Source organism: Glycine max, chromosome 4 (genome assembly GCF_000004515.6).
Source record: "Glycine max cultivar Williams 82 chromosome 4, Glycine_max_v4.0, whole genome shotgun sequence".
Classification (NCBI taxonomy): Eukaryota; Viridiplantae; Streptophyta; class Magnoliopsida; order Fabales; family Fabaceae; genus Glycine; species Glycine max.
The window spans coordinates 25,546,767-25,570,760 of record NC_016091.4 but is presented as its reverse complement, the minus strand read 5'-3'; the positions used below and the strand labels follow the sequence as shown (position 1 = coordinate 25,570,760).

The 23,994-nt window shown below is 35.4% G+C and overlaps 1 protein-coding gene and 1 non-coding gene across 2 annotated transcripts; both read left to right on the top strand.

The window, feature by feature from the left end:
* Window positions 1-9,141: 9,141 nt before the first annotated feature.
* Window positions 9,142-9,248, top strand: LOC113001590 (small nucleolar RNA R71). Its single transcript, XR_003266983.1, has one exon. It is a non-coding gene; the product is annotated as a small nucleolar RNA R71 (small nucleolar RNA).
* Window positions 9,249-16,062: 6,814 nt separating this feature from the next.
* LOC102667571 (uncharacterized) lies at window positions 16,063-16,455 on the top strand. Its single transcript, XM_006603291.1, has one exon. It carries the CDS (start codon window positions 16,063-16,065, stop codon window positions 16,453-16,455), a length of 393 nt encoding a protein of 130 aa, XP_006603354.1.
* Window positions 16,456-23,994: the final 7,539 nt, after the last annotated feature.

The window sequence follows — 23,994 nt, the reverse complement described above, 5'->3', positions numbered from 1 at the left end:
GGGAAGGAGGCCAAAAAAAGACCGTTACATGGAGAAACAAGAGACCCCGGGTTTGGGAATTGCCGCATGATTATATTGCAGTCGTCAAAAAAGGAAATAACACACGCCTGTTACTACAGGAGAGCATCCAACATAGAAACCATGGGGATTCAACCCTCGATAAGAGAAAAAGGAGGACATTAGAATTTAAGGTTGAAAGTCGATGACTTGCACTGAAATTAACTAGAGGATGTAAAGTAGGTGGTATGGGGTTGAATGGGAAAGCCTTCCACCCCCGCTCGGCATGTTTATATATTTGGCCACCGGCCCCTCCCCCAATAATGGTATTGACAACTATAACATTGTGATTTTCTTAATACATGATTACATTATTTTAATTAAATTGCAAGAAGAGTTTAATTTATTTTATGTTGTTGAAAAATAAAATGAAAATTCAGTGGAAGATTTTTTTGTTGTTTGTGAGAGAAGGGTTAAGTTGTGTTGAACTTATGGGCTTTAATGAGGAGTGCTTTTTCCCTCTTTCCTTTTACCCCTAATGAGGAACCCTTATTCCAAAAAAGAGATACTCTCATTTCTCTCATAAACCATAAGTGTTCTTCCTTGATTTTTCTCTCAAAGCTCACATTCTCTCAGGATTCTCCTCCACTTACTCTCGAGAATGAGGCTTGATCTCATTTCAAGCACATCTTCTCTTTCTTGGAGCATGTGGCCTCATTTTTGGAGTGGTGAGCTCTCTTTCTCATCACCATGGGATGACTCATAATGGGTGTTTGTTGCAAAACCTCATTTGTGTTGTTTTTTAGTTGTTATTTACATAGGTTTTGTTGAGATGGTGTTGTTGTTAAGGGAAGCCCTATTTTGTTGAGCTCAAGGCTTCTCTTTTCTTTCTTTTCCTCAAAAACCTAAGTTTTGAGATCCATTGGTAAGGGAATCTCTACCTTGCTTTGATATATGCATGAGATCTTGAAATGTTTGTGAATGTTTTTGGTTGATGTAAAATCTTGCATTAATGTGTTTCTAAGGGTTTGTGCATGACGGGAAGTCTTGGATGGCTTAGAAGAGTGATTATGCAACATTCATGAATTGCTCACTTGCTTAAGCGAGTTGGGATTCTCGCTTAAGCAAGGGGAGAGATAGAGACTTCATGAGTCTCTATTCAATTTTCACTTAAGCGAGGTTGGTTCTTGCTTAAATGAGAGAGGGTGCTTAAGTGAGGTTGGTTTCTCGCTTAAGCGAGGAGAAGGTCTGAGACTCGATGAGTCTCTGTCCAATTTTTTCTTAAGCGATTATGGATTTTGCTTACACAAGGACACTTAAGTGAAATTGATTTTCGCCTAAGGAGAGGTGTTCAAAGGTGTATTAGCCTATATTGCCTTTTTCTTAAATTGAGGTGTTTTAACAAGAATTTGAGGTGAGTGTATTAATGTTGAGATGATAATGTTGTTGTCGAGGTATTTTTGATGAGGTGAAGTTATTATTGTTGAGGTGATGTTATATGTTGTTGTGAATAAATCTTTGATGTTGGAAAATGTATAAAAACATTTAAATGAGTTAATAATGGCTTTTGAAAGATTGAGAAATGGCTACTTGGAAAAGGTGAATTTTATTGGTGATAGTAATCTGACAATTTTGTTAAGGGACTACCAAACATCCTCAACTTATGTGCATATTCACAGACAACAACTAAACAATATACTTGGATTTCCTACGGTCCTAGATACAACTTCTTTGTAACCATCATTTTCAATGGTCTAACTTAAGGATCCAAGTTTAACTCACACAAACAACTTTGCATCGCAATATACTTGGATTCCCTTGTGATCCTAGATACGACACCTTCGTACCCGTCATGTCCAATGGTTTGACACATGGATTCAAGTTTCACCAATCAACAACCACTTTTTGGCATTTAAATTAGTCAACTTAATGTATAGGAAACATTTTCACCACAACAAAAAGCCATCAAAGTTTAAAGGCTTAATTATACAATTTGTCCCTTAATTATTATTAAAAGTTCAATTGGATCCCTCAATTATTGAAAATTTAAATTAAGTCTTTTAATTGTTAAAAACACTACAATCACACCCTTTTCGTCCAATTGGAGCTAATGTCATCAAGTTTCAAGTTCTAATGGTTTTGGTTGGCCTCAAATCACCAAGATGCAAGGATCTATACATTGAGGAAGGCGTGGCATTAATTGAAGCATCTAAATTTATCATGACATTTGTGAATTTGCACTCGCCTATGGTAGATTGGAGAGTGAAAGTGTCAGGATCTTTGCACTTCTATGACATGGTGGGTTGAATAATGGAGGAAACATTACTACTCCAAATTAATGCATAACCATTTCTTCCCATCTTCTTCACTTGTTTATCACCTAACATGTTTCTTTTATTTTTTCACAACTCCTTAATGAACTTTGCATATTTGGAAATCTGTTTGATGACATCAAGGAGTGGAATGTTGACCTAAACTTTTTTTAAATGTCCATCATCTCACTATCTAACTTAACTCTCTTTGGAGGAGGTACTCTAGATGCAAAAGGGATAGGAAGAGGAATTGGGATAGTTACACTGCACTTATTTTTTGACATTTTGAACTTGTTGCAACACTATTTTTCTTCAATTCATAGTTAGTTGCATTATTGTTTTTGTTTCAACTTCTTGTCAACCCTCCAAGTCATGACACTCACATTCTATTTTTGATTGACAACTATTTGGGAGGAAATGTTGTCAGGAGCTTGTTAAATAATTTATTAAGTACACTTGTAGTTGTGGATTGAATGCATATAAAACAATCAATTTAAACACAAAAATTTTCTCCACAAAATGATATGGAAATCTCAAAATAAAACAAAATTTTAAAGTATGTTAAATATCTATTTATTGATGAAAAAATAAATATTTCTTCATTGATGTCTTTAAAATAACAATTTTTTTTGGGTAACCATAACATTAATGTGGAGTATCCACCAACTTTATTGATGACTAATCTTCGTTAGGAAACTTGACTGACCACCTTTAATGGGGTCTCCCCTCTCAATCATGTTTTTTTCATTCACAAGGCTCGAACCTGAAACTTTGCTTAAGGGGACTAATCGAGGTCGTACCCGAATTAAATAAACATTAAAATGCAATAACTAGGAAGTGAACCTAGGTCATTTCCCAACGAGCAATGATACACCAAATGTTCATAACAAATAGTAGGAAAATAGTAACGAATGGGGGGGGGGGGGGGTTGTTTGCTTTTGTAAATTAAACAGCGAACATATGTGAATTAGAAAATTTCAGAATTAAAACACGTTGCTTTCCCTTGATTCACAAGCAAGTCTCTTATCCTAGGTTACGAGATTTTATCCTTATTCAGTTCAACCACTTAATCCAACCCTAAATTAAATTACTAAGCGAAATTTAACATAAGGCATTCATTATGTGATTAAGCAACACATACACCAATTACTCATAAACGATCATTAAGCATGAACGTAACTTAAGTGTAGAGACAATTAATCAAGCACTAAGCATGCATGAATTAATAGTAACAAATTCAGAGTAATTAGTGAAGAGGAAAAACTGAACAAAATTTAATAGTAATAATAGAACCTCAAAGAGAACTGTGCTTGATCCTCAAGAGAAAACAACGCAGGGGACTTAGCCTTCCATTAATCAATAGAGAACGAAATTATAGATTGAAGAATGAAATTTTATTGCTAAAACGAAAAGTAAAAACTGGAATTGCAAAACGAAAAAGTGTCTAAAAGAAGAAAAGCCTAAAACTAAAAATGAAAGAGAGAGAGGAGAGGAGAGAAGAGAGAAGAACCTAAACTAGAACCTTGGTGCTGCTATATAGTTCTCAGCCCCAAAGCTTACAAATCTGTTTTAAGTCCAAGCCCATAAATAAAATAAAATTTAGACAAGATAAGATAAGATTTGGTAAAATAAAATCTAGATGAAATAAAATCTAGATAAGATAAGATCTAGATGAAATAATATCTAGATTAGATAAAATCTAGATAAGATAAGATTTGATCTAGATAAGATAAGATTTGATAAAATTATTTGCTCTCTTCAAGTTCAAGCCCAATTGCTTATAATTCTCCTGAAATTAAATTAAAAACACAAAATTAGTCCAATAGGCCCAAATGATAAAACTACATAATTAATTTGACAATTAAAGCTAATCAGTAATTAAAATGGTGACAAAAAGGGTTAAGAAATAGGAGAAAATGATGACACATCAAATCCCCTCACACTTAGCTTTTTGCACTCCTGGGAAAAATAAAAAAAATAAAGCAAGGGACAAATCCAGAGACATTAAAGAGAAACAAACAGACACAACAACAATTATATATTTCTCAATGAATCTCAAGGAATGAAAAGAATGGGTAACATCCAACACGTAAAGAGTTAAAGAGTCAAGGTTGTCATGAAAATCAACCAAGCATCTCAAACATGGAAAGATAATAAATCAGCTCAAGAATGAAAAGTGATAAAGCCTCACAAGATATGCACTCTATCTCTCAAGTGTCTAGGCTATTGTTTACTCTCAGAGCACCCATGAAAACAAACATCACATAAACTTGGCAAGACTCTAAAATTGACAACCACATCACAAGCACATGCACATGAGGATCAAAAGGTCTTTTAAGGTTGTAATGAGACCAAGGACAAGGTAGATGAAAGTATGGGATAGTAGCTAAAACCCAAAAGAATAGAGGAGCAATGGGGAATAAGTGAGAAGTAAGAAAAAGTAGTAAACCCCAAAACCAAAATTAAAAAGTAAACCCAAAACAAAATCAACCAAGTCCTTAAACCAATCCAAGTCTTCAAACCAAGACCTCATTTATTCAACTTCATTCTTTTTCTATTTTTTTCGCTTTTTTTTCTCTTTTTTTTCTTTTTTTTTTTAACGTGAAAAATAGCAATTGAAAGCATTTGAAAAATAAAACAATGATTAGGCAATATATGTATATACATCAAGCATGGCCAAAATACATCATCAAGCATGGCCAACGGAAAAATTTCACCCATGGAAAAATCCCCCCCCCCCCCCCCCCCCACACTTATTCCCAAAACAATTCCAAAGGTCCAAAATTCCTTAAGGGTAGGGTGAAATCATGGTTTTTCACTTAAGGCTTGTAATGAGCTCAAAACAAAGAAAGGGGAACATAGGCTCAAATGGGCTATCAAAGGAATTAATTCAGGGTAGGCTCATTTGGCTAGAGGCTTATAAGAATAAAATGCCTAAATCATCTCCCAGCATGCATGTGAAGCAAGAAGTATCAACAAGAGTCAAGCTAAGGCTATTGTGCAAGCAATCAATGGGGCAAAACACACCAAATAAAATAGATGATGATGACTCAAATTCTCACCAAGGGTAAATCTATCACTTTCAATTCGAACCTTCAAAACTAACTTGACATGTAGAGAAAAACAAGGGTTTCAATTCACAAAATGCCAAGAAACTCCTATTTCAAAAACAATTACCCATTACCTGTACATAACCCAAAATTCAAAGAGGAACATGCAATGTTGTACACAAACATAAAACCAAAATAACAAAATTAACCTAGAATCTAACAAACTTAAACTAGAAAACCTAATAAAATTAAACTAGAATACCCAACAAAATTAAAGAACAATCTTCTCCCCCCCCCCCCCCTCACACTTAAGCAACACATTGTCCTCAATGTAGCACAATCATAAGATCAAGAACAACCAAAGCAATCAATAAAATTTGGACAAGTGCAATAAAAGTAAAGAATGAGACAGAAGAAAGAAAACACCCTAAGTCATGGCGAAAAAGAAGTAAGCTAAAGTAAGGAGATCTTTTGAGCAAGGACAACCCCCAATGCGTAATTGGATGCATCGCACATTAGCTCAAATGGGGTTGTCCAATCAGGTGCCTGAATGATAGGGGTGGTAGTCACCGCACGCTTGAGGCAATCAAAAGCCTCTTTGCACCGATCATCAAAATCAAACTCCACCTCCTTTTGCAGCAGATTGGATAGTGGAAGTGCCACCTTGCTAAAATCCTTGATAAAGCACCTATAAAACCTTGCATGACCAAGAAAAGAACGAACCTCTCACACGCAAGAGGGGTAAGGCAATTGTGAAATAAAATTTATTTTTGCAGGGTCTACTTCTATGCCCCTACTGGAAATGATATGCCCTAAAACTATACCTTGTTCTACCATGAAGTGACATTTTTCAAAATTCAGCACAAGGTTAGTTTCAATGCATCTACTAAGAACTCTATCCAGACTATCCAAACATGTATCAAAAGAGGATCCAATAACAGTAAAATCATCCATAAGCACCTCTATGCAACTCTCTAAAAAATCACTGAAAATGCTAAGCATACACCGCTGGAAGGTACCAAGGGCGTTGCATAGGCCAAAGGGCATCCTCCTATAGGCAAAAGTGCCAAAGGAACAGGTGAATGTGGTCTTTTCTTGATCCTCAGGAGCAATATGAGTTTGTAGATAACCAGAAAAACCATCAAGAAAACAGTAATGGGACTTACCTGCCAAGCGCTCAAGCATTTAATCAATGAAAGGCAAGGGAAAATGATCTTTTCTGGTTACCTGGTTCAGCCTTCTATAATCAATGCAGACTCGCCAGTTGTTTTGCACTCTTGTGGGAATAAGCTCATCCTTTTCATTCTTGATCATTGTGAGACCTGTCTTCTTAGGAACCACTTGGACTGGACTCACCCACTGGCTGTCAGAAATGGGGTAGATGATTCAAGCTTGCAAGAGCTTGGTCACTTCCTTTTTCACCACATCTAGAATGACGGGGTTGAGTCGCCGTTGTGGCTGCCTCACTGGCTTAGCTCCATCCTCTAAAAGTATCCTATGCATGCAGGTAGATGGGCTAATACCAGGAATGTCTACTAAAGTCCATCCAATGGCTTTCTTGTGCTTCTTGAGAACTAGCAACAACTTTTCCTCTTGCTTAGCATCAAGGGAGGCAGAGATGATCACTGGAAATTTTTCCTTGTCCTCCAAGTAATCATATTTGAGGGTTGCTAGTAAGGGCTTCAACTCTGGTGTGGGTGGTGGCTGAACAGTGGGAGGAACCATGGTAGGAGAAGAAAAAGGTTTCTCAGCTTGTACCTCATAAAGCAAGTCAGAAGTATATGTACTTCCTGCAACATGGTTAGTGCATTCTGACTCTAAAAAATCAACATCAAGAGGTACAACACCCAGAAAATTTGAACCAGAATCAAATTCAGATTCATTCTTAGCATAAAAATCAGACACAAGATCAAATTCAAACTCAGATTCATATTCAATGCATAAGGAATGACAAGTATGCAGATTAGATAAAAATGGATGTTTCCTACCATAAAGAACAGAATCAAAATCAAACATATAATTATCAACAATCTGATCAATTATCTCAGCACAAAAAACAGAATGATCCTCAGATGGATGTTTCATGGCATCAAGAATGTTAAAATGAATAACAATATCACCAAATTTCATAGGCAATGTGCCAGCATAAACATCTATCTTGGTTCGGGCTGCTTTCATAAATGGCCTGCCTAAAATAATTGGAACTGAACCATGGGAAATTCCTTTTCCATATTAAGAACATAAAAATCAACAGGAAAAATAAGTTCACCAACCCGAACCAGCACATTCTCTATGAAACCTGCGGGGTAAGCAACACTTCTATTTGCCAAGTGAATCACCACATCTGTAGATTACAAAGGTCCAAGAGATAAAGAATTGAAAATAGACAGAGGCATTACACTAACTGATGCTCCTAGATCTAGCATGACATTCTCAAATTTACTGTTCCCAATAATGCAAGGTATACAGAAAGTACCTCGGTCCTTACATTTCTCAGGAATGTGAGGAACAGATTTACCTATCAATGCTGACACATTTCTACCCATGCTAATCCTTTCATTGCCTTTGAGCTTCCTTTTGTGGGTGCACATGTCCTTTATAAACTTGGCATATCTTGGAATCTTCTTGATGGCATCTAGCAGAGGTATGTTCACCTCTACTTTCCTGAAGGTCTCCAAGATCTCATTTTCTGCTTCTTCCATTTTTTTGTTCGGAATTGCTCTAGGTGGGATGGAAGAGGGATAGGATGCTGCTGTAAGTCAGAATTACTAGAAGAAGGTCCACTTGCATGAAAATTTTTGTTAGGAAGCTTTCTCTTTTGTGCAGCTATCTCATCCTCTTTTTTAAGTATAGAATGAAGTTTGATAGGTTCAGGTGCAGGTGTTGCTACTGGTGGAGGCACTTGAATTTGGTTGTCAGACCTCAAGGTGATGACACTCACATTTTTCGGATTTTGCACAGTTTGTGAAGACAATTTGTCAGAATTTTGGGACTGAGCTTGATTCATCTGAGTAGCCATCTGCCCCATCTGATTTGTCAGACTTTGAATGGAGGCTCTTGTCTCTTGCTGAAATTGCATATTCTGGATGGTCATTTGCCTCACTAACTCTTCTAAGGAAGGTTGAGGAGGAGCCTTAGTTGCTTGTTGTCTTTGTTGTGACTGCTGCTGCTGTTGCTGCATTAGAGGAGGAACATATGGCTTGCTTGGACCAGCAACATTCTGAAAAGGAGGGACATGCTGTTGTTGTTGTGGAGGACTTGTCCATCTCAGATTTGGATGATTCCTCCAACCTGGATTGTATCTATTGCTTGAAAGGTCATAATTATTTTGTTGTTGTTGGTTTTGCTGCTGAGGGAGTCTATTATAAATGTTTGCAGCATAAGCTTTAGGTTGCTCATTGACTCCAGATTGCTGTAAAGAAGGACAAAGATCTATATGGTGATCTGTAGAAGAACATAGACCACAAACTCTTACAACAGGTGTAGATTTCTGATTCATGGCAAGCTGAGTTACTAGGTTGACCAAGGCATCAAGATTTCCTTCAAGCTTTTTATTTTCAGTAGATGAAGATGAATCTGTGGCCACCTCATGGACTCCTCTAAGAACAATAGCATCATTTCTTGCACTGAATTTATGGGAGTTGGAAGTCATCTTCTCAATCAAATTCCTAGCCTCAGCAGGGGTCATATCACTAAGAGCTCCACCACTGGCAGCATCAATCATACTCCTTTCCTTGTTGCTAAGTCCCTCATAGAAATATTGAAGAAGAAGTTGCTCAGAAATCTGGTGGTGAGGGCAGCTTGCACACAATTTCTTGAATCTTTCCCAATACTCATACAAGCTTTCTCCACCAAGTTGCCTGATGCCTGAAATGTCTTTTCTGATGGCAGTGGTCCTAGATGCAGGGAAAAATTTCTCCAAAAACACCCTCTTAAGGTCATCCCAACTGAAAATAGACCTAGGAGCAAGGTAGTATAGTCAATCTTTTGCCTCTCCCTCCAAAGAATGAGGAAAAACCTTTAGAAAGATATGATCTTCTTGGACATCAGGGGGCTTCATGGTGAAATAAACAATATGGAACTCCTTAAGATGCCTATAAGGATCTTCTCCTGCAAGACCATGAAACTTGGGCAGCAAATGTATTAGTCCAGTCTTGAGAACATATGGAACACCCTCATCAGGATATTGAATGCATAAGCTTTCATAAGTGAAACTCCCTAAGAGTCCTCTCACGAGGTGGAGGTTGAGCCATGTTCTCAGTATAAAAATTAGTAGTGGAATGCTCAAAATCAGAATATTCAGAATCACTAGCAACAGAATACTCAGAATGCTCAAAATGTATAGAATGATCAGGATGCACACTATGCCTAACTAATCTATGAAAGGTTCTATCTATTTCAGGATCAAAGGGTTGTAAATCGCCTGAATTTCCCCTAGTCATGCACTATATGCAGCAAATAATGTGTTTCTCAACAAGCACCTAACAAGGGGGTAAAACTACAACTATACTCAAATGATTTCAAAATGAGCTGAGATTTTGTGAAGAACATCCTAAAATCATGAAAAGATACCACACAAATTTTCAGACAAAAATTCAAAGTCTAACTATGAAAACTACCTAAGAAAAGTTTAGAAAAATTGGACAATAATACTTAAAAAATAAAAAAAAAATATAGTAAACGACTGATTTTTGGAGTTTGGGAGTCCCCAACCAGCTTAAACAAGTTTTCACAATATGGGAAATATTTTTCTACCCCAAATGCATATATAATAATAGTTATTCTGATACCCGGAGCAAAAGTTATGGCCGTTTGAAGTTTTGCTAAACACAAGTTCTCAAATTTTTTTGAATCTCTCAAATCCAGCCACACCAAGTGTTCCTGGTATTTTTCACACAAAATATGAATCAAAAGAACCCACCACACAAAAATTCAGCCAAAAATAACAACCCTAACCATCAAAACAAAAATCGCCAATTAAATTGTAAACAGTCGTCGCTAATGTAATGTTGTGTGAACAGTAACACTGAATCAGTCTCTAATTTCGTCGATAAGCACTATTCACAGCAAAACATAAAACTAAAACAGGGGAAACGCTGAACAAGGGGTACTACTAAATTGAAAAACAGGACATCAAATAAAACAGAATAACACACTAACACAACATACTAATACCACACTAACACGACACAAACACACTAAACAAAAGAAGTAAACGTAAAACAACTAAACATAAAACACGAATTACTAGCTATTATGAACCTTTGGACCACTGCTCCCCGGCAACGGCGCCAAATTTGATCGAGGCCGTACCTGAATCAAATAAACATTAAAATGCAGTAACTAGGAAGTGATCCTAGGTCGTTTCCCAACAAGCAATGATACACCAAATGTTCATAACAAATAGTAGGAAAATAGTAACGAATGGGGGGGGGGGGTTGTTTGCTTTTGTAAATTAAACAACAAACATATATGAATTAGAAAATATCATAATTAAAACATGTTGCTTTCCCTTGATTCACAAGCAAGTCTCTTATCCTAGGTTACGAGAGTTTATCCTTATTCAGTTCAACCACTTAATCCAACCCTAAATTAAATTACTAAGCAAAATTTAACATAAGGCATTCATTATGTCATTAAGCATGAACGTAACTTAAGCGCAGAGACAATTAATGAAGCACTAAGAAAGCAAGAATTAATAGCAACAAATTCAGAGTAATTAGTGAAGAGGAAAAACTGAACATAATTTAACAGTAATAATAGAACCTCAAAGAGAATTGTGCTTGATCCTCAAGAGAAAACAACGTTGAGGACTTAGTCTTCCATTAATCAATAGAGAACGAAATTATAGATTGAAGAACAAAATTTTGTTGCTAAAACGAAAAGTAAAAACTGGAATTGCAAAACGAAAAAGTGTCTAAAAGAAGAAAAGCCTAAAACTAAAAACGAAAGAAGAGAGAGAGGAGAAGAGAGAAGAGAGAAGAACCTAAACTAGAACCTTGGTGCTGTTATATAGTTCTCAGCCCCAAAGCTTACAAATCTGTTTTAAGTTCAAGCCCATAAATAAAATAAAATCTAGACAAGATAAGATAAGATTTGATAAAATAAAAAATCTAGATGAAATAAAATCTAGATAAGATAAGATAAGATCTAGATGAAATAATATCTAGATTAGATAAAATCTAGATAAGATAAGATTTGATAAAATTATTTGCTCTCTTCAAGTCCAAGCCCAATTCCGGATTCAAGCCCAATTGCTTATAATTCTCCTAAAATTAAATTAAAAACACAAAATTAGTCCAATAGGCCCAAATGATAAAACTACATAATTAATTTGACAATTAAGGCTAATCAGTAATTAAAATGGTGACAAAAAGTGTTAAGAAATAGGAGAAAATGATGATACATCAGGGACTGAGTTCAGGACTACTCAAACCAATAACTTGTTGTTTTAAAATAACAATTTAAGAGATTGTATGTTACATAACGCATTTTTTTCCTAATAAATAAATGATAAGACTAACATAGATCATACCATCATACATTAACAACGGTCCTCTAAAGATTAAAGAGAATCGTGTCATAGTTCACGATTTTTATAAAGACAAAAAACATTAAAAAGAAAATCACTCTACAGAAGAAAAGAAAAAGGTTATTCAAATATATAAAATGTTAAGACATTCACAGAGAAACAATGGAATTCTATCATTTATCTTCCCATACAATTCTTTATCCCACTTCTATTTTGAGGTAGATAGCATTATGCTAATTTAAGTAAAAGATATATATTTACACCTATTTTTTAGGCGATATCTTTTCATAATTCATTTTCTCTATTTTTTAATCACATTCTAAAATCCTTTTTTGCAATTTGACATTTTTTCCTCACTAATCCACTTTTCCAATAAGTGTATGTTTGGATTAAAGTTTACAAACATAAGTTTCAAACAAAGTCCAGGGCTAACACTAACCACCTCATAAGTGGTGCTTGGTGCACCACTAATTTTAGCCATCAGATTAATTTGAACTACAAATTATTATCATACACCCTCCACACTATATTTTTTTCTTCTTCACTACTATAATCCTCCTCCGTTCAATGCTCACCACCTCCAACCTCCACGCCGTACATCCTTCGCCACATCTTCCTCACCTTTCTCCCCACTACAATCACCATGTGATCCCTTGCATCATTTTTAGACCTGAAAACTAATAAACAACACAATAGAAAAGAAAAAAGACACACCCACTCACCCATTAACCTTTTTGAAAACAAAACAACACCTCATGATCCTTTTGAGAATCCCCAAGAATCTATGTAACAACACTACAACAAAGTGCCTAAACACTGTCGACCAATCCCTCTATTTGGCCATCTCCTATAGTGCTTGAGCAACGACATTGGGCGACTATTTGAGTCGGTGTCGACAATGCAGTTTTTTCCTACTGCATGCGATGATAGTGGGGTGGTTCATGGGGTGGAATGGAACCATGGTGTTGCTTGAAGTGAATTGCCTCGGTTATGACCTACTCGCGAATCGTATTGTAATGTTGTGTTTTCGTAATTGGTTGTTCAAGTGATTTAATTAAATTGTAAGACTAATTAAATTTATATTTGAGTGCCTATAATTAATTAATGATTGATGTGATGGTGTTTTGCTTATATTTGTATGTATTTAGTGAGTTTTTGGTGAGTTTGGTCCTAGAGAAAAATGGACTTGTGATGGTTAGTGAAAGGAATGTGTGTTTAGCAGATACTTAGGTGTAGGAAGGAAAAACCTTTCCAACCATATATCTCCCTAAAATGCTGATTTGTGTTGAAACTCTCTCTTGACACACTTCTTTTCACAATTTTCTATTTTCCAAGAAACCACCATTAGAGAACTTTGAACTTTGGTATTGTGTAAAAAAAAAGGTTTTTTCTCCTCCCTTCAGTGGTTGTTGACTGGCCCTAAGAGAGATAATCTCTCTTTCTTCCTCTCTTTGAGTTCATTTTTGTTTTCCCCAAACCAACCATGAACTTCCATGAAAAATCTTGATTTTAAGGGGTTTTGATTTTGTTTTTGGTTGGCTTTGGGATTGAGTTGATGCTAGTTTAGTGTGGTTGTTGTGGGATTGAAGGAAATTTCCTCACTTGGACCTAAAGCTTACTCCTTTTTCCTTTCTTCTTCAAAGAGTCATCACCTTGGGTTTGATAGGTAAGGGAAGCTTTATCCTTTTCTATGCTTAGGTTTCTGTGAATTGGTTTCAAGGTTTCTAGAAAATGAACCATATGTTGTTATAAAATGGAAGTTTAAACATTTGAGGTTTTGAGTTCTAAAATTTGGGTTGGTATTTATTTGATGAATATTGATTAAAAGTTCCTATTTGTGAAGTTTTTTGATGTTGTTTATGTATTTGGAATTGATGGGAAAGAGTTTGAGTTTGTTTTGGGATGATTTGGAAGCCATAAGAGACAATTCTACAAAAAATTTGAAATTCTACCTAATTCGTGTCCAATGACTATTTTTACATTCAGTGACCATTTTCACGTTCGGTGATCACTTTTGCATCCAGCGTCTAGTGACCATTTCGTGTCTAGCGTCTAGTGACCATTTTGAGTCCAGTGATAAGTTTTTGAGTCTAGTAACCATTTTGAGTCCGATGATTAATTTTGAGTCCAGTGACCATTTTTAGTCCAATGATTAGTTTGAGTCTAGTAACCATTTTGAGTCTGATGATTAGTTTTGAGTCCAATGATCAATTTTTGAGTCTAGTAATCATTTTGAGTCTGATGATCAGTTTTAAGTCCAATGATTAGTTTTTGAGTCCAATAATCATTTTAAGTTCGATGATCAGTTTTGAGAGCATTTTTAGTCCAGTGATTAGTTTTGAGTCTAGTGACCATTTTGAGTCCAATGACCATTTTGAGTCAAATGATTAGTTTTGAGTCCAATGATCAATTCTGAGTCCAATAACCATTTTGAGTCCGATGATTAGTTTTGATTCTAGTGATCATTTTTGAAGTGGATGTGATTAATGCTTGTTTTCCTTGCAAAAATTAACTATTTTGAAATTTTAATGAATTCATGATGATATGAGATGTGGTTGAGATTATGTTATTTTATTATTAGAGTTGAATTTTTGTTGAAATCATGAGATTCACATTCATATGAGTTTTTGATGAGTTGTTTGCAAGAATTCAAGGTTTTGGAATGTTTTGCTATGTTTATTGAACTATTGTGGGTTCATGAGTGTGATGAACGTATTGAATGATGAGTCTATGATGTTATAACATCTTATGATGTTGAGATTGGTGAATGAATTTGTGATGATGTACGATATTGATTTGAAGGATCATAACATGCATGCATTAATGAATGATATTGCATGTGAGTAGGCTCATAAGTTGGGGGGTGCTAAGAAGGCCCTCAACCTAGTACTGGAGGTTGTCGTGGTGACTAATGCTGAATAGGCCTATAGAATGGATGGGTAGGTGAATCCCTAGATAGGTTAAGGTCTTTGCAAACCTTACAAAGGTAAGCCACTACCTACGCTCATCCATTTTCGATAAAACCACACTTCTTCTGCAAGATTAATTTAAGTCTCCTCAAATGGTTAGATCATAGAGTACAACTATGGTAAGGGATGTACTTAGGTTAATCACTCAAAAGGTGAAATCTTCCAGGAGTAAAGAGACAACATGACATAACATGATAGTTAGACATGTGCATTGATAATTGTGACTTGAGAATGATGTGTTACCTAAGGAGTTGTATTAGTATATGACTAGTGGAAAAATGGAGGATTTCTATATCTCTTTTTAACATCTTGATCTTATATTTTCTTTTTATATGTTGTTTCCTTTTAAAATGAGTTTACCCTTACGTTTTCTATTGAATGTGATGATCGTGTCATTTGATATGAGAGCAGATTATGATGTAGCCTCTAATGAGAAAATTATGATGTAGCCGCTAAGGAGCATGTCACTCATGGTTGATGTGGACTTGGTGGTGGAATTAGGGGCGAGATTAGATCCTTTGTCATTTATTTATGTTTTGTCTTTGTGGGGACCAACTTAGGATTTATATATCTTCATGTATATATGTTGTATTTATTTCTTTGAATTGTACCCTTGAGTTTTGTTTGGATATTTGTTTGAGGTTTGTTGATGTAGTGCCTTGGGGCATGCATACCTTTATATTTTATGACTTGAGGATCTTTTTTTATAGATGAAGTTTATATGACATGCTCGTACTCATGAAAAAATTATATGCATTTTCATTCATTAAACTAATTCAAGAGTTTTAAAGGGACTCAAAATGAATATTTTCACGTTAAAGACTTGGTGTTTCATGTAATGGCATTTGGGGTCGTTCCATGTATCGTTGTGGTGCTTCCTTTTTTTGCAAAAAGAGGAATGCTTCTTCGCTTAGGGTGTGTGATGTTGGCTTCTCACTAGGGTTTTGGCGACTTGGTGGGGTGTGGCGGAGTTGACGTTGAAAGGTTGGGGTTCTGAAAATAGTAACCATTGGGGAAGTGGAAGAAGGAGATAGGGAGATGCAATGATGGAAAAATTACAACAGAGATAGAGCCGCAACAGTTGAGGTTTGGGGGAGCAATAATCTGGTGTAGAGGATGTAAATTTAACCTATGGAATAAGATTAATCTAATGGCTTAGAGTTATGGTTCAAAATAGACCATTTTAAATACTTCTGAAGGTTATGCCAACATTCTTTGACTTTGGCAATGAGGAGCTAAGCAAGATCCCTATTTGGGTTAAACTCAGAAATCTTCCTCTGGAGCTTTGGAATCCTCAAGCCTTAGGGAAAATCCTATCCAAGATTGGTTCGCCCATTCGATCTGACCATCTTACTGCTTCTAAGGGGTCTATTTCTTTTGCTAGAGCTTTAGTTGAGGTTGATGCTTCTTTGGAGCTCATCGATGAAGTGCAATTTAGACTTCCTACAAGGATGACTTTTGTGCAAAAGATTGAGTATGAAAATAGACCTTTTTTTTGCACTCACTGCAAGATGATTGGGCACCGCCTCACTAATTGTAAAACTGTCGCTGCGAATAAGTCTGCTCTTATCACATCCTCCCCCACCTTGGATTAGCCACAAGTGGGTGATTCAACAATGCCCCCACATACCAATACAGCAGGCCCCTCTGATAATCCAAAGACTGTTCAGACTAATCTGTCTGTCCCTCCTCACAGAAAACATGTCCTGGTTGCAAATCATGTTCCTGTCCTTCATAATTCTTCTGACCTCAAAGAAACAGGGAACACTGAGTTTGGTGATCCTATAGAAGAGGGGTTTGTTTAGGTGAAAACAAAACACCAGAAAAAAGGTAAAAAAGTGAAACTCATAAAGACAACCCGTACTGAGGATATGCACGCTGATGTCCAAAGAGGAAGAAATCATAAAGCTGTAACTAGGGTTGAGAGGCTTCCTCCCGTCCGAATCCATGATCATTGCCTCTTGGAACATCAGAGGCTTTAATTTGCCTCTGAAGCATCATGCGATGCAGAGCTTCTTTCGCTGCAAGGAAGTTAACGTCATGGCTGTGTTGGAAACTAAGTTGAATAAGGTTTCAGTTGAGGAAATCATGAGAAGAAAGTTTGGTGACTGACACTTCACCCATAACTTCGCTTCTCATAATGCTGGCAGAATTCTTATCCTCTGGAAGCAGGATAAGATCCATCTTTCTGTTTTGGAGTCAAATGCCCAATTGATTCACTGTGCTATTGATTGTAAAACCACTGCCAAGCACTTTCAGGTTTCATTCATCTACGGTCTTCACTCCATTGTGGCAAGAAGATCTCTTTGGATAAATCTAAATAGTATCAATGCTAATATGAACTGCCCCTAGCTCCTTATTGGTGACTTCAACTCCATTCTGTCTCCCACTGACCGTTTCAATGGAGCTGAGCCCAATGCTTATGAGTTGCAAGATTTTGCTGATTGTTGTTCTGACCTGGGGCTGGGGAGCATCAACTCTCATGTCCCCTTGTACACGTGGACTAATGGCAGGGTGTGGAGCAAACTGGATAGAGCTTTATGTAATCAGGCCTGGTTCAATTCCTTTGGAAATTCTGCTTGTGAAGTTATGGAGTTTATTTCTATTTCTAACCATACTCCTCTAGTTGTCACCACTGAGTTGGTAGTGCCTAGAGGTAATTCTCCATTTAAATTCAACAATGCTATTGTGGATCATCCAAATTTATCAAGAATTGTTGCAGATGGCTGGAAGCAAAATATTCATAGCTGTAGCATGTTCAAGGTTTGTAAGAAATTGAAAGCTCTTAAAGCTCCATTGAAGAATCTTTTTAAGCAGGAGTTCAGCAACATCTCCAACCGAGTGGAGCTAGTTGAGGCTGAATATAACAGTGTGCTTAATTCTCTAAAGCAAAATCCTCAGGACCATTCCCTTCTTGCTCTAGCAAACCGCACTAGAGGGCAGACCATTATGCTTAGAAAAGCGGAGTCTATGAAGTTCGCTCAGCTCATCAAAAATAGATATCTCCTGCAGGCTGATAAATGCTCCAAATTTTTTCATGCTTTAATCAAGCGCAACAGGCACTGCCGGTTTATTGCTGCCATAAGGCTAGAGGATAGGCATAACACTTCCTCCCAAGATGAAATTGCCCTTGCTTTTGTGAATCACTTTAGGAATTTGTTTAGTGCTCATGAACTGACCCAAACTCCTTCCATTTCGATATGCAACAGGGGTCCTAAGGTTCCCACCGATTGCTTTGCGGCCTTACTTTGTCCTACTTCTAAGCAAGAGGTTTGGAACATTATTTCTGTGATGGATAACAATAAAGCTCCAGGGCCAGATGGTTTCAATGCTTTATTCTTCAAGAAGACTTGGAATATCATTGGTGATGATATCTTTGAGGCGGTTAATGAATTCTTTACAAATGGAAAATTTTTAAAGCAGATCAACCATGCTAGTATTGCGCTTATTCCTAAGCATGATCAGGCCTCCCAGGTCAACCATTTTATACCCATATCTTGCTGTAATTTGTTATGATTCCATTTCCTGGGAATTCTTGGATTGGATGCTTAAGTCCATTGGCTTCCCTGCTTAGTTTTGTACTTGGATCATGGAATGTGTTTCTTCCACTTCCTTTAGTGTGGCAGTCAATGGATCCATTTATGGCCACTTCAAAGGGCAGCGGGGTCTTAGACAAGGGGATCCTCTCTCCCTTTATTTGTTTGTGCTTTGTTTGGAGTACTTTTCCAAAGATATGAGCAGCCTCAAGGATGATGCCAATTTTAAATTTCATCCCAACTGTGCAGGTATTCAACTATCTCATTTGGCTTTTGCAGATGATATTATGCTTCTATCTAGAGGAGATATCCCTTCTGTTTCAACTATGTTTGCCAAGCTTCAGCACTTCTATAGGGTTTCAGGGCTTTCCATCAGCTCTGATAAATCTGCCATATACTAGCCGGTATTAGGCCTCATGAACTTTCTCATATTCAGCAGCTTACTGGATTTAGCTTGGGTGACTTCCCTTTTAGATGCTTGGGTGTTCCCTTTGCGCTTCTTTCTCGTATCCTGTGCGACTTTCATTGTAAGAAAGATTCTCTATGGGTTTGGTGGGTTCACCATTACTATTTCAGAGGGAATGATGTGTGGAATTACAATACTTCTTCATCAGATTCAGTTTTGATAAAGAAAATCATTAAAATAAGGGACTTTATTTTCTCCAAAGAGCTAAGTACGGAAGAGGCCAAAAAGAGGATTCAATCTTAGAGCACCAATGAACAATTGCTTGTTGACAAAGTTTATGAATACATTAGAGGTGCCAAGTCTACTGTTAGTTGGTGTTCTGTTATATGGAACCCAACAATCCCCCCTAAGATGTCTTTCATTCTATGGCTTGCTAAAAGGAACCGGCTGCTTACTCTTGACAAAGTTGCTTTTTTGAACAAGGGTTCCCTCTGCCATTTATGTTCAAATGAGGCTGAGTCAAATGCTCATTTGTTCTTTTCTTGCAGGAAATCTCTCCAAGTTTGGGCTCACATTTGTGATTTGGCTCCTTTCCGCAGGCGTTTCACTTCTTTGCAGTGCATTACTGACTCTTTAATTAGGGACAGATCCACATCAGGTGTTCAAGAAAAATTTCGTTGTCTGGCTATAGCAATTACAGTCTACTGCATCTGGATGTCTAGGAACAAGCTGATTTTTAAAGATTATCAATTTTCTGTTATAGAGGTTATTAACAAGATTAAGTTTCTTATGTATAGACAAGCGCATCTGTTGCATTTGTTTTAACATCTTGATATAGGCCTTCTTGTATTAGGGAGACTTTTAATTTTCTCTAGCTGCGGAATATGCCCCGTTTATTGTTGTATCATTTTGGGTTTAATATAATTTACATTTTTCCCAAAAACAAATCTTTAAGCTTCTTAGCCGACTCAAACTTTGCAAAAGAAGTGTCAATGTAATTGGCATGGCACTAAAATAGGTGGGGAATGAAAGTGGGATAGTCTTGCTTCAACTATTCTTTTTCAAAGCCATTTACGTAATATGAATCCATCGATCAAATGAATTTTTACCCCTCTTTTCAGTATTGCTCATGTTCATGTCGTGAAAGTGACAAGGTAATGGTAATCAAACTATATTAGTATGAGTAATGTATCTATTATAGACAGTGTTGTACTACCATTCACTCTTATAATTTATTTTAAAATTTCCTTATCATCTAAGGCAACGAATGCAAGGCGAAAGCGGCAGATGGAGACATTTTTCTTTATAAAACTGCTTTGTCATTTGCCATTGCTAGAACCATATGCAAAGTTGCATTTTGATCATTAAAGTGTAGTGTCACAACTTCAATGCCTTTTAATAGTTCTACCAGTGTTTATACCGCCAAATAAATAATAACAAGTGCTGTTAAATACCTTATCGAAAAAATTAGAAAGCTTTTTTAGTTGTTTATATATTAAATATATAATCATAAATTAAAAAATTGTTAACATGACAGAGTAAACATTATTCTAAGAATTTATATTGATAGTTTTAAACAGGTTGATGGAGAATATTATTGTACATGATCATAATAATTTTATTTGATTTAAATAGGATTCTGTTTATACAAAAATATCTGTAATTTTGTAGAAAAAAATAACATTATTTAATATTTTTTTCTACTTTTAACATTCTCATTTACTGTCGCTATGCCCGGACGAGGACGGCTATAATTATCGATAATTGATATAATAATAAATTTGGCTCCAATTTTGCGGTTGACAGAAGCATTTGTTATTTGATTATTCTGAATGATTTTCGGAATCAATCAGCGACTACAAATGAAATAATCATATTATCAATAGACAATACCTCTTGCACTATATCAAAGGATGCCCAATTATTTATTTTTATGTTAATTATATATTATTGAATCATTAAAAAGATACTGTCACGTTTTCTCGTAATTAAAGGTTTAAATATCTTAATAATATGTTTATAATACAATTAGGTGTTGGATCAGGGTCCCTTATTATTCATAACAGGCTACTTATTGATGTTCTTGAATAACCTTAATTTCTGATTCATTCATAGTGATAGGTGTTGGTGTATAAATTTGTATTTAGTATATCAAATTTGAATTTAATATTAAAAAAACAGTATTTTGTATAAAAAAAACGATGAGAAGGAGAATCTAATTGAATAAACTACAAAAGTAAGTTGTTGTTTTTTTCCAGCAAAAAAAAAAGTTGTTATTAACGTATCCGGTGACCCTTTTTCCTCGGGGCATTTACCCCTTGATTGTTTTCTTGGACTTTTGCTGTATTTAGATTTTTAGACCTTCTTTAATTTGTCTTTGTTTGTTTGTTACCTAACTTCAATTGAAACTTAAATCAATCTCTTTTATTCTTTTCACAACAGTCACTCACTCAAGTGTCAAGTCCCATGGGAACCATGTTTTGACCTTCTTTTATTCTTTCACTTAATTAATATATTTTTAGTAATAATTATAAAATATATTATTATTTTATTTCTTGTTTTTGATAATTCATTTGAAAAGAAAAAAGTGAAAATAAAAAAATCTCATAAAGTTAACTAAAAATAACAATAAAATAAGCAAAACGCATTATGAATTTTTAAATTTTTGGTATTCTTTTCAATTTCTTCCACTTGTTCGACTCTGAATTTCTTCACGAAATCATAGGAGTTTGGATACTTGTTGCCAACGGCAAAGGAATAAATTACTTCCTGAGTAGTTCATTTTAAATTCAACTATTTCTTTTGGCATTAATCTGATATGTTTTATTATATTATATTTTTAAATATTTAACTAAACAGCTATCATTTTTAATAAAGTTTTTCTTTTATCATGAAATTTGTATTTAACAAATACTTAATTGATAAGTTACAAAGATATGTATGCATAAGGGTATAAATTAATTTCCGATTCCCTTAAACATTGTTTCGGTAAAAAAAACATTAAAAAAGGAAAAAAAAAACTCGTTACTTCTGGCAAGCAAGTTTAGTTTAAATAAATTTTGAGGGGAAACAAATATTTTAATTTAATCATAAAAAGATTTAAAATTGATGTAGGATGAAATTTAACCCATCATGTAACATCCCATTTTTTTCATAAATAAATTTAAATTTTTTTAGTAAAAATAATAAAAATAAATAAATAGAGTAAATAATAGATTGTAAATGCCCCTAATTATAAATAGCAACATGCTAGGTTTTTCAGACTGACTCTTTAGCCTCCTCTACCTCTCATCTTCGTTTTTCCCCTCCTCCTCTCAAAACCCTTTCTTTTTCCCGCAGCTTACTAAACCTGTCTCAGAAAAACGATGATCTCAGACTTATTCACCGTTGGGTTGGATCGTCGTGAAATTTAAACACCAGGTTTACAACCCAATTCCGAGCATGCATTCTCACCGTTGGGAATTTCAAAATCATGTCTGAGCTTATAGGAAACCCTTCGCATTGTAGCCTTTTAATTTCCCGCCGAAACCCAAAATTTTCTAGGTAAAATTATGATCCCGGCTTCGTTAACCGTTGGATTTTCATGAAATTTGGATATATTGTTCGAAATTCAATTGCGCACACTTCCACCGTTGGGATTTGCGAGATAATATTCGTGGAGGGAGAAAAAGGAATCACATGAAGACAGTACAAGTGGAGGTTTCAATCTCTTCTCCGTCTCTCTGACGTTTGGAAATTCTATCGGAGCAGTCGGAGGAATAACTGAAGGAATCTCAGGGAATCACTAGAGATGCTGCTATCGCTGGTTGAAGACACGTGAGTCCGCTCAGAGGTAAGGGATGAGTTATTCACGATTGGGGATTAGTGAGAACATGTGCAGGGATCCTTAGAGTATCAATTGGAATGGGTTTAGGGGTGTTTCTACAATTTTTACTTTATCCTTATAATTATAACTATGAGTTATATATAAATTATATATGTTTGATGAATCATTTGATGTCCCAATGAGAAATTTTTGTGAAATTAATGTGCTCTTGTGTTGAGTGTGAACCGTAGTTGATGAAATTAAGTAAGGAGATATTGAGTTTGTATTTTTTCCCCTTTTCATGCTTTTTAGTTTTTTTATAGTTTAAAATTGATATTATATTTGAAATTGAGAAAAGAATTCTAATAGACTATGTATTGTATTCTTAGATAATTTATATATATATATATATGAATTCATGTATACTTATATATATGAGAAAGTGTTTATATAATTATTTAGAATTGGTACATTGAAAACTTTCTTAAAATTCATGATCAAATATGATATACGTTGCTGGATTTATATATATAGATTTAGTTATATATTTATTTATATTAATATTTTATGTAAATAATGTTGTAGTGTTGTTATTGTGTGATTCCAAAAATTATTCAAGTGTTGAAGTTTGAGAATACTATGTTTAGATTTGAGATACATGTGTATTGAGATGTGTGTATTGAGTTATGAGTTGTGAATTATACAATAACCCGACCATTGTTGATATTGAGAAAATTATTTATGCACAGTGTTAAAAAGAAAGTATGGGTTCCTAGTTAGGAACCAGTGTTAAATTGTAGCGCAATTGTGTTAAACATGTTTGAAACATGAGTGTGAGGTCGTGGTATTGTATAATTCATGAGCAGTGTTTATAAATGAAATATGTGATGAATTATGGAATAATATGTTGCCTTGAGATTATAATATTGTTATTGAGATTGAGTAAAAGTGTAAAGTAGAACATGTGTTGAATTGTGAGATACGTGAAAACATGTGATGGTGGATTGTGACATTATGAGATGTGAAATTGTGAATGAGTTTTGGTTGTGAATAAGTGTGTGATTAACTCTTGATGTGACATTATTTGTGTTGTAAGTTGAGAATTGTACAATAACCTGACCAGTGTTATCTTGAGAAAAGTGTAAATGCGCAGTGTTAAAGAGAAAGTGTAGGTTTCCTATTTAGGAACCAGTGTTAAATTGTAGTTCAATATGTTGTACGTGTTTAACACACGAGTGTGAGGTCATGGGTATTGTATAATTCACGAGCAGTGTCTGTGTGCTAAAATGATTTTAGGGGTTGGACCTGAATCAGGAGGGAGAGGCCCTGACGGACTCTTCAAAGTGTAGGCCTTGGGGGTCACCGGGTTTGAGTACTCCTTTAAGCC